The sequence below is a fragment of the Aegilops tauschii genome, chromosome 2 (genome assembly GCF_002575655.3).
Source record: "Aegilops tauschii subsp. strangulata cultivar AL8/78 chromosome 2, Aet v6.0, whole genome shotgun sequence".
NCBI lineage: Eukaryota > Viridiplantae > Streptophyta > Magnoliopsida > Poales > Poaceae > Aegilops > Aegilops tauschii.
The window spans coordinates 381154815-381165243 of NC_053036.3; the positions used below are offsets into that span (position 1 = coordinate 381154815).

Sequence of the window (10429 nt, forward strand, 5' to 3'; positions counted from 1 at the left end):
GTAGAAGCTGAAACACTGTCACGCTGGTCGAGGATTGCTCCTGTGTATGAAATCGTTCGACAAATTGGATAACGGACGATATTGTACTGCCCGCAAAAAAAACGGATGATATTGTACTAGTATCATATATATTTCCTCTGTCCAAAATTAATTGACGGATAAATGGCTAAAAATGAATGTATCTAAACGGAGGGAGTTTTTTTGAAAGGTAAACGGAGGGAGTTACTAGTAACAAAAGTGTAAAAGCAATGAGCTATTGGCCCTGCGCCTACACGCACTCCGTACATACTCAATGGCACAGCGATGGCTACTTGTCACCTGCCTCCACCTCACGTTTGCATCAGCACATCAGCCCAAGCCCGCATCGATCTCAGCCGTCCATCGCATAAAACACCCAGTAACATTGTACCACCTGGCGTCCCCGGTTCCTATCTCTTCCTGCCCCCGCGTCCCCACCCCCTCCTTCGGCGGTCTTCGCTCTGCAGCCTCTGCTGGTTCCACTCCATCCAATCGTCCGTGCTCCATCCATGGCCGCGCCAGCTCTCCCCCTTGCCAACCACGCCGCTCCCACGGCCACGGCCAGGTACCTCCACCGCAACCTCCAGTTACTGCAGCCCAAGCGGCAGCTCCCGCCCGGCTTCCTCGCCGCTCGGCCTCTCCGGCAGCCGCGCCGGGCGCTCTCCGCCGTGCCGGAAACCAAGGAGGAGGACGCCAAGACGGCCGAGGAGATCACCGAGAAGTACGGCCTCGAGGTCGGCCTCTGGAAGGTAAGCACGTGCACCACCGCAGCCTTCTCGTATACTACGTATACATGAAGTGAAATTTCCAAGCGCACGTGAAATGAATCGTGTGACGCCTGACGTGTTTGCTTGCTTCAGATATTTAGCTCGAAGGAGGAGGAGGGAGGCGAGGAAGGGGAGGAGGGGAAGCCGAAGAAGTCGAGAACGGAGCAGGCCAAGGAGCTCCTGGGCAAGTACGGCGGCGCGTACCTGGCCACCTCGATCACGCTCTCGCTCATCTCCTTCACCGCCTGCTACCTCCTCATCAACGCCGGCGTCGACGTCCAGCAGCTGCTCGGCAAGGTCAGAGCTACTTCGAGCTGGTCACAAACTTCTTAATCACAGACGGGGGTTGTGCTTTGTTGTAATATAAATGCTGCAGATTGGGATCGCCACGGACGAGACCGGAGGGAAGGTGGGGACATTCGCGCTGGCCTACGCCGCGCATAAGGCCGCGTCGCCGATAAGGTTCCCGCCGACTGTGGCGCTCACGCCGGTGGTGGCCAACTGGATAGGGAAGATCACCAAGGGAGGCGACTGACTAGACTGATGCAGCAGTCAAGTGTAGGCACTTCGATCCAAGTGCACTTGCTGTTTTAGATGTTCTGCTAGTGTAAATGAAATCTGGCTAAAGTACGATTTTGCCTACTTGTTTTGTATGTTTGCTGCTCTTGTAAAACAGGATAGTAATCCCAATGTATCAGAGACAAACTAGTACTAGTAACTGGGAATATATCGATTTTTAGCTAGTAATAACAACGAATGATGAGTCCAGAAACCTTCAATGCTTGGGAAATGACCTGTAAACTCTTCTGCATGGAATTTGCACAATTTGCTCGACATATGTCCTAGTATAATGGTATAAGTCAGCCATTGTACTTTGTACACGTCTGCCAGAATATTTACATGTTTTGCAGAGGAAGAACCAGGCGCCCAAACTGACCTTATCAGGGGAATCCAGTTGGAGAAAATCACCTGGTAAGCTCAAGCGGCAGACTGATGACACAAAATACTAGCGACTCAATGTACATACGCTAACTGGAAGAAGGAGGTGAAACCATTGAGGGACGGCAAAGCAATAAGTTACTGAACACATATCGCCAGATCACTGCCAGAAAGGACGCAAAATTTGGTAGAAATCACCAGTCTCCAAAGAGTCCCAGGAAGAACATTTACCATCCCCAAGAAACGAACTCTGTTGTTCCAGAATGTCCTAATCATCATCTTGTTGTCTATCCACAGGTTGGGCCTACAGCTGTAGATTTACCGACAACTGCTGGCTGTTGCTGGGGTGTGCGAGGGGCGGTTGCCTCTTCAGCTAAGAACTGATCCCACTGCACTTCTGCTGTTCATTAGTCAAGTACTTCAAAGTTGAGGTCAGGTTGTGCCTTTTTAAACAAGATCACAGTGAATTCATTCCTTAAAGGATACGTGCTGTTCTCCACATATCTGTAATGCTGCTGGCATCACCGTCAGTGAGAAGGTAGTAGTCAGCATCAACCTGCAAAAGTGTGTAGAAGCATGAGCCCTGGGTCTTTGAGAGTCTGGATATCATATCAATACAAGATAATAAACAATAAAAAGCTAAAAATAGATTACTGTTATTGCTACCAGAAAGGTGATTGGATAGTACAAAGATCAAGAGTCCAAGAATATATATATATATATAGGCAACTAATGTGAGTTGATGTTCACAGATGTCATGGACAAAAAAATTATGAAGTGAAAAAAAATCAGAGTCCGGTGTACTTTTCAGTTCAATGATATGATTGTTTTTTTACCTTCCATAATAGTTTATTTATACAGAACGTAAAGTTCATATCGACTTGCATCAACATTTTTTTATAAGGAACGTACATGAAATTCTGGAGTTATCTTTGCCATCCCCCCAAAGTCTTGAGCATTTAGATCTGGAGTTCTGTGGATATGCTGAATATTCGGCAACTTGTCCTTTGATCTGCTGCTTTGTCCAGCTTCTGTTGCTATGAATCCGTCTGTGGAGGCAGGTTCTGCCACATTTGCGTGCCTTGGAGGCGTTGCGACACCAACCAGCTCTTCCATGTTTTCCTCAAATTTACTAAAAATATAATAAGAATGCTAATCAGACAATCTACCGTTTAATGCATAAGCCTTAAAGAGAAGACTGACACATTACCTAACCAGGTAAAGATCGATGGAACCCATTGTACTCCTTATTACGATTGTGTATCTCCTTTGGATATAATCACCAGCCTGATTAAGGAACAGATTCACAGAGGTCGCAAAATAGTTAGTAATAATTATTAAACAATAGACGAAGTAGATGGAGAACTCATCACTTTTACTGTTTCATTACCTCATCAGGATCTGGTACTTCCAGTGTAGTGCCATGAGGTGCTTTTATCGCGATTAGTGTTTCATTCTGCAGAACGACAAAGACCATATGAGATCGCAACAAAATTATCTCCATACAGATTATTATAGCTGGTCTGTTAAGCTAACTCTGAACAATTAGCAATAAAGTGACCTTTGGAAATGAATAATATTGCATTTCTCAGTAAAACAGACAGACCTGAAAGCAGGGCAATCCCTTGATGTCATCCTCGGTAAGGTATAGCCACCTAAAGGCAGGAATACCAGAAAAAGATTAGTACATGATTAGAAACTGGCATGCTATTAATTTAAGTACAAAAGCCAAACATGGAAGGAATATAGTTTACCTCTGATTGTTCTCCTCTTCAGTTAACTCCCTCACCTTTTCATGCATTTCACTGCAAGTATAATTATTTTCAGATCATGTAGCTATTTATTTTAGGTACCAGACAAATTACAGTCAATAATTTTGCAACCTCCAGTAGCTACCAACCTTATACGATTATCCAATGCTTTTTCTTGGAGTTTAAGATTTTCAAGTTCTGTCTGCGACAAGGTTACACAAAAGGCTGCTTAGATTAAAATGTTTTCTGTTTCTATCTTCAGAAGAAATTATCAAAACTGACAATTTCAAGGTTGCAAGAACTAGAAAATTACAGCAATACATACCTCCAAAACTGAAATTTCATTGTCTAAGTTAGCTCCTGAGTCATCCAAACCCCTGCAGCGTTGCGAGCTTAGCATTTCACACCATAAATACAGGCATAAATAGTTAGAAGGAAGACAATGGTTACCTCCAACGGATTCTGTTCTTAAGCTTCTTTTCTAACAGCCCAATTCCTTCAAGGACATTTGTAATGTCGTATATGCGTCTTTTTTTAACCTGTTGTTAGAAACCATCGGTAATCTTGTATCAATAGGGACCAAGATATATGTTAGCTTTAATGAGAAGAGAAGAAATTTATACCACTAATATCTCTGCAACATTATTCAAATCTAAAATGCCATCTTCAGCCTGCTTGAGCAAACTGATGAACTTTTTAGTCAATTCCCCTGAACAAACATTACACAGAGAGCTGTCAGAAAAGCTAATATCTAACCAGGCAATTCTCTTCTACTTAATGAATAGGCAGCACTCCTGCTGGGTATTCCCGGAAAAAAAAAGTAAAAGCTAATATCAAGCATGACGATATAACCAGATATAAATGCACCATAAGCTGAATCCCAGCAGTAAGGTGAGAAAAACTAGAGATCGTATGAGACGAGACATACCTAATGAATGTTCAGCGCGGGAAGAACCAGGAGTGAGTGGAGTACCAGGTGAACCTTCAAAACACAAAGGTGCATGCATTCAAATATTAGTGAGAAAAAACACATTCAGATATAAAAGTATAAGTTGTGAAAAAAAAAACTATGTTGATGTAATCAGTAGTACAGAACAAGAGGTTTCTACGTGCCAGCATTTGATATAGGGGTCTGCAGTCCATCTTTGCTGCCTTTAGCCTTTGATTTGTATGTCCTAGCAGCTTTTCCAGAGACAGGGGTCATATGTGGACTGCTAACTCCTTCAGTAAACCCAGGGCTGGTTATCATCCATTCAGTTGACTCAATGGCATCACTTTCTCCACATGGAGCTTTTCTTTTTAGCTGCAAAAGGAGAAAATGCATCATTCAGTGATCTTACATTAGAAATTGCCTTAAGTGGCATATGCAAATAATAGATCTCAAATTCTCAAGTATGCAGTAAGTGTATCATGAGTAAGTCAACATGCCTCCTGGGTCTAGTAGGCAGATAATATTTTGTTTATATGCTGTATAATCAACACATGAACAATGAAAATGGACAGCAATCCGCATGATCACAATACAAAGATATAAGAAAACCTAGTGCAGATAGCACCAGTGTCAGGTATAGGCTATAGCTGCATTGAACCTATGACAACACAAACAGTGATCCTATCATGGCTACCAATAATCCCAAATTTCAATTTCCTTCACCAGAAAACTCAGAATCTCTCTAAAAAACACAACTATATTTGTGGAGCTTCAATGTGAAAAGTCGTGTACACTTTCCAAGATAACAAAGATCATGAAATCTTTTTATACTCTGGGGAAGTAACCATCATAAACACGCAAACATGTTTTTTCTGCAACATTGTCTCGTTAACCTGGAACAAGCACAGTGATCCAAAGAAAACAGATATCTCTAACAAAGTGCAAAGCAAATTACTACATGAGCAGCAATTTCTGTGTTGCAGATACATACACCTCAGGCATGAGAATTGCAGTAATAATAACTAAATTAGCAATAACATGGCTATTCACAGAAAAAGAAACATGACAGAAGCACCAGAACTGAGAATTGCCAATCATAGTTGCAACAAAGTGAGGCGACAGCGAATTTACATCTAAACCGATTCTACAAAGTATCAAATGCTACTTTATTGGTATTCCTAAAAAAATGCTACTCTAGTACCCTCCCAAGCCGACAAGAAGCAACTCTCAAGCAGCTGGGAAGGATTAAGGAAAACAACCTGAATGTAGCATTTGCCATCCAAACATTACCTATCGCCCCCAAACCCCAAATCTCCTCGGCGAACTACATACACAGATTACTCCACTTTGTATTCTAGAAAAAGATTACTCCAATTTGCAATCGATACAAGATAAATCGATAGACTATCCAATGCGATGGAAGCTTAGCATCAATGTTTCCCCAAATTATTCAGTGAATGGTAATAAGCTGCGGACGATTCTACCGAAATCAACATGCCGATAATAAATTGTATAACATGTTCGATGTTCCGCTAAATGACAACTCGAACTGCACAAAACCTCACCAAATCCGTACGAAGATCCCTCCAAGAAACAAGCACATGGTACAGTAAAGTTCATGGGTAGGCTCAAAGAGGCAACTCACGGGCGTCCTGATGATGATCCCCTCCTCGACATCGCCGCCAGCGCTGCCCCGGGATGCTGCTGCCGGGGCGGAGGAGGACGGCGGCAAGGGGAACCGGTGGTATTCGGCGGGGACGGCGAAGGGCGGACGCTCCGGGGCCAGCGGAACGCACTTCTGCACCGATTGCACGATTTGCTGCGCGGCCTGCGGCCGGCCGCCTCCCGACATGGTCTCCGACAGGAGGGCCGCAGCACCACCGAGTCCGGCGATCACCGGCCAGGCACGTGGAGAGCCTGGTCCTGGTCGGATCTCCGGCGATCGCCCCGATGCGGGCTCCTTGGGTAGGGTTCCGGCGGGGTCGGCGGCGGGGAGCGGGGCGGTGCGAGGGGTTAAGGGGGAAAAGCGCGAGGAGAGAAAACGAGGGAAGCGAGGGAAATTGGTAGCGTTTGCGAGTTGCGACTTCGGATAGGTTATGTGGAGGGAAGCCGACGGAGAGGGTTGTTCTGCGACGGGGTTATTTTATTTCTTCGAGGGTCTGGATGTAAATGTAGCGGGGGACTGGAGCCCCGCGGCGCTTGTGTGGTTTTAGTTTCTGCCTTTGTGCCGTCCGTGTAAACATTATTCCGTATTTAAAAAGAATCATTAAATTGGGAGCTTTATTTTTGTCTGTTTTGAGGTTGCTTACCACATAAGTCACGTGATAATTAGGAGCAATTAATGAACTAAAGGCATCTACAGCCGGGCACCTCAAACCCCTCGAACGCCCGGGCGGACGGCCCGGTCACTGACCGGTCAAAAATAAACGAACCAGACGGGCGCCTCGAACCGACCTCAAACGTCCGGGCTGACCGGCACCCTCATATTCAGCCCAAATCTAGGGCGGATATGGGGTGGCCCGGGCACCGGGCGCGTGCGTCACGTGTGATCGGGCATGGAGTGCATTGAGTATTTCAGACATATCATGACTAGGCACAAGATGATTTGGTGCCCCTCGAAGACTATTGAAGACGGTGTTTCTCTATGTTTCTTTTCGGTGGATTTGAGTCATAGGAAAGTCGTACTGTTAAGAGGGGGTCCGCTTTGGAAAGGTTTGGGTGGAATCATCAGGTACACATCTACTCCTTTTGCACCATCTTTCCTTTGGCTCTTTGGAGCGTCCTCCATCTTTTCTTGTCTATGCAAAATGTCGTGTTGCTGAACTGGGGCATGAGGTAGTACTGCTCCTCGGAGCGGTAGTACAGCAGGCCCTTGCGGTAGTACCGGCCTCTGGCGCGGTAGTACCGCAAGTGCCCACGGTAGTACCGCACCCTTGGAGCGGTAGTACTGTGGCCTCAGGCCAGGCGCTGCTGCTTTTGCGGTAGTAGGGGCGGATGTAATTTTTTACGTCCGCGCCCTACGCGGTAGTACCGTGCGGTCTGGTCAGGCTCAGCAGCATGCGCGGCAGTAGGGGCGGATGTAATTTTTTACATCCGCGCCCCGCGCGATAGTACCGCCCCTGGCTTGTAGTACTACCGTGTCGGATTTTTGCATAGATCCCAACTCATCGGAAGTTGCCACGGATGTATTTTTATATGTCCGTGCCTTCCCAAATCTAGTCTATCCCTGCCTTGCGGTAGTACCGCCAGCGGTTCTACCGCCCTCTGCCCCTTCGCTTCAGGGCTAGTTTAGATTCTGCTGCATGGGCGGTACTACCGCAGTGCCTTGCGGTAGTACCATGTGCCCTTGCGGTAGTACCGCGTCCCCGGCGCGGTAGTACCGTGCTTCGCAGGCTAAGTTGGTGGATAACGGTTGGATTTGTTCTTTGACTATATAAGGGGTGTCTTCTTCTCCGAGTTGACTACCTCTTCCATCCCCAAGCTCCATTGTTGCTCCAAGCTCCATTTTCGCCCGATCTCTCTCCCTAGTCAATCAAACTTGTTGATTCTTTAGGGATTGGTTGAGAAGGCCCCGATCTACACATCCACCAAGAGAAATTTGATTCCCCCCACTAATCCCTTGCGGATCTTGTTACTCCTGGGTGTTTGAGCACCCTAGACGGTTGAGGTCACCGCGGAGCCATATTCCATTGTGGTGAAGCTTCGTGGTGTCGTTGGGAGCCTCCAATTAAGTTATGGAGATTGCCCCAACCTTGTTTGTAAAGGTCCGGTCGCCGCCTCCAAGGGCACCAATAGTGAAATCACGGCATCTCGCATTGTGTGAGGGCGTGAGGAGAATACGGTGGCCCTAGTGGCTTCTTGGGGAGCATTGTGCCTCCACACCGCTCCAACGGAACGTACTTCCCCTCAAAAGGAAGGAACTTCGGTAACACATCCTCGTCTTCACCGGCTCCACTCTTGGTTATCTCGTGCCTTTACTTGTGCAAGCTTATTTGTGTTGTATCCCTTGCTTGCTTGTGTGCTTGTTGTTGTTGCATCATATAGGTTGCTCACCTAGTTGCATATCTAGACAACCTACTTTGATGCAAAGTTTAAATTGGTAAAAAAAAGCTAAAAATTGTTAGTTGCCTATTCACCCCCCTCTAGTCAACTATATCGATCCTTTCAATTGGTATCAGAGCCTCGTCTCTTTATTAAGGACTTTGTCGTCCGAAGAGTATGGTTGACACCGTAGACGGTGGTGAGGAGCACTCCGGTGTTAATCCGATCTCGTCTACGGCCAATGGGGAAACCGCGGTCTCTCGTGAGGAATTCAATGTGGCTTTAGACACATTGAAAACCTCCATGACGACCAAGGTTGTAAGCATGTTTAATAACTTCTTAGAAGGGCTTAAACTATCTACCACACCGATGAAAGTGGGTGATCCCACTAACAAGGTGACAGATGCTAACTCCGACAAGGGGGGAGCTACTAGTGAAAAGGCTCCTTCTTCTAGTGGTAAAAATGAAAACGACATCTTTGCCCATGTGGAACCTCCACTTACTTATGGTGGATCGATTCCTTCCACTCATTTGAATCATGCCGATCCTCCCCCTAAGATTGTGAAAAATGAGGACTTTGATTCTTGGGTTTATCGCTTTAAGCGTCATTTAAACCATGTTAATACTAATCTTTGGAGAATCATTGAAGAAGGTTTTTATCCGCATGACCGAAGCAACTTCACCCCTAGAGAAGCCGCGGACAATCAATTCAATGAGAATGCTCTCTTCATCATCCAAGATGCAATTCCACATGAAGATCTTGCTCACCTCCGGCCATTCACCGTGGCCAAGGATGCATGGCGCCATGTTGTGTCCCTCTACAGGGGAAGCGCAAGCATTCAACGCTCCAACTATGAAGTGGTGCAAGATGAAGCCGATGAGTTTGTAATGAAAGAAGATGAAGAACCTCGTGAACTTTATTGGAGATTAACTACTCTCGCGATCTCACTCCGAGATAATGGGAGCAAGGATACGAATGACAATTGGATCAAGCGCAAATTCCTCAAGGCCATGATGCCTTACCACAAGGCCATGTCCTCCGTCATTCATCAAAGGCCGGACTTCCACACCTTGTCCTCAAGTGAAGTGTTGGATGAGTTTGTGGCTATGAGCATCTTGGACAAGACCGCCAACAATGCAGTGTTACGCTCTCAAAGAGCAAAGAAGCCCAACCTTGCCTTGAAGGCCAAGGTTATTTTGGAAGAAGAGGAAGAAGAGGAAAGCAATCCCGAAGATACAAAGTATGCTTATCATGAACACATGGCTCTTGCTTCAAGGCAATTTTGGAGCAAGAAGAACACAAGGCCCAACTTCAACAAGAACAACTCAAGTGGTGCGAAGGTCAAGCAACGAGTGAGGACTTGCTATAATTGTGGCAATGTGAGCCACTTTGTTGCGGAATGTCCTTATGAGAAGAGGGAAGACAATGATGGCAAGCTCATCCGAAAGGACAAGGTCAAGTCTTTCCCCCAACAAGAGCAACTTCACCAAGAAGACTCCTCCCAAGGGGTTGGTAGCACAAGAAGAGTACAATGAGGATGATGAGGCTGATGATGATGATGAAGACGGTGAGTCGGTTGCCGTGGCCTCCGTTGCCATTGCGACAACTCCACGGGTGTCTCTCTTCGACTCACCCAATGAGAACATCGCCGCCAAGTGCCTCATGGCTAAAGCCACCAACAAGGTAACCCCCAACATAAAAACTACCATCATTAATAACCCTTCTTTGACGGATTGCATTGATGAACATGAGGGGTCTAATGTGGAGGAGGATGAATTTGAGTCTTTTATGAGTAAGCTCAAGGGTAAATCCAAGAAGCACTTCATTGCTCTCTTGGAACAACTTGGTGAAGCCAATGACATGATCGAGGCTCACGAAGATACCATCTCTAAGATGGAGGGGCATAGTCGTGACTATGCTAATGAGATTTCGGATCTTTCCAATGCTCTTGAGGAAGAGCGAGGTCTTTGTTTGACTCTTG

General features: G+C 46.1%; 2 protein-coding genes across 2 annotated transcripts; one reads left to right on the plus strand and one right to left on the minus strand.

Annotated features, from left to right (window-relative positions):
* Positions 1–415: 415 nt before the first annotated feature.
* Positions 416–1617, plus strand: LOC109753168 (uncharacterized). The gene is made up of 3 exons (XM_020312091.4): positions 416–767; positions 879–1082; positions 1162–1617. Exons 1-3 carry the CDS (start codon positions 528–530, stop codon positions 1318–1320), a joined length of 603 nt encoding a protein of 200 aa, XP_020167680.1. The 5' UTR covers positions 416–527; the 3' UTR covers positions 1321–1617.
* Positions 1576–6482, minus strand: LOC109753167 (transcription factor E2FA). Its single transcript, XM_020312089.4, has 14 exons — positions 6052–6482; positions 4589–4778; positions 4404–4457; positions 4099–4184; positions 3926–4014; positions 3801–3852; positions 3625–3677; positions 3479–3529; positions 3331–3379; positions 3115–3180; positions 2935–3011; positions 2637–2856; positions 2211–2280; positions 1576–2124 (listed from the first exon to the last, which is right to left on the minus strand). The coding sequence occupies exons 1-14, from the start codon at positions 6256–6258 to the stop codon at positions 2012–2014; spliced, it is 1377 nt and encodes a 458-aa protein (XP_020167678.1). The 5' UTR covers positions 6259–6482; the 3' UTR covers positions 1576–2011.
* Between the last annotated feature and the right edge of the window lie 3947 nt (positions 6483–10429).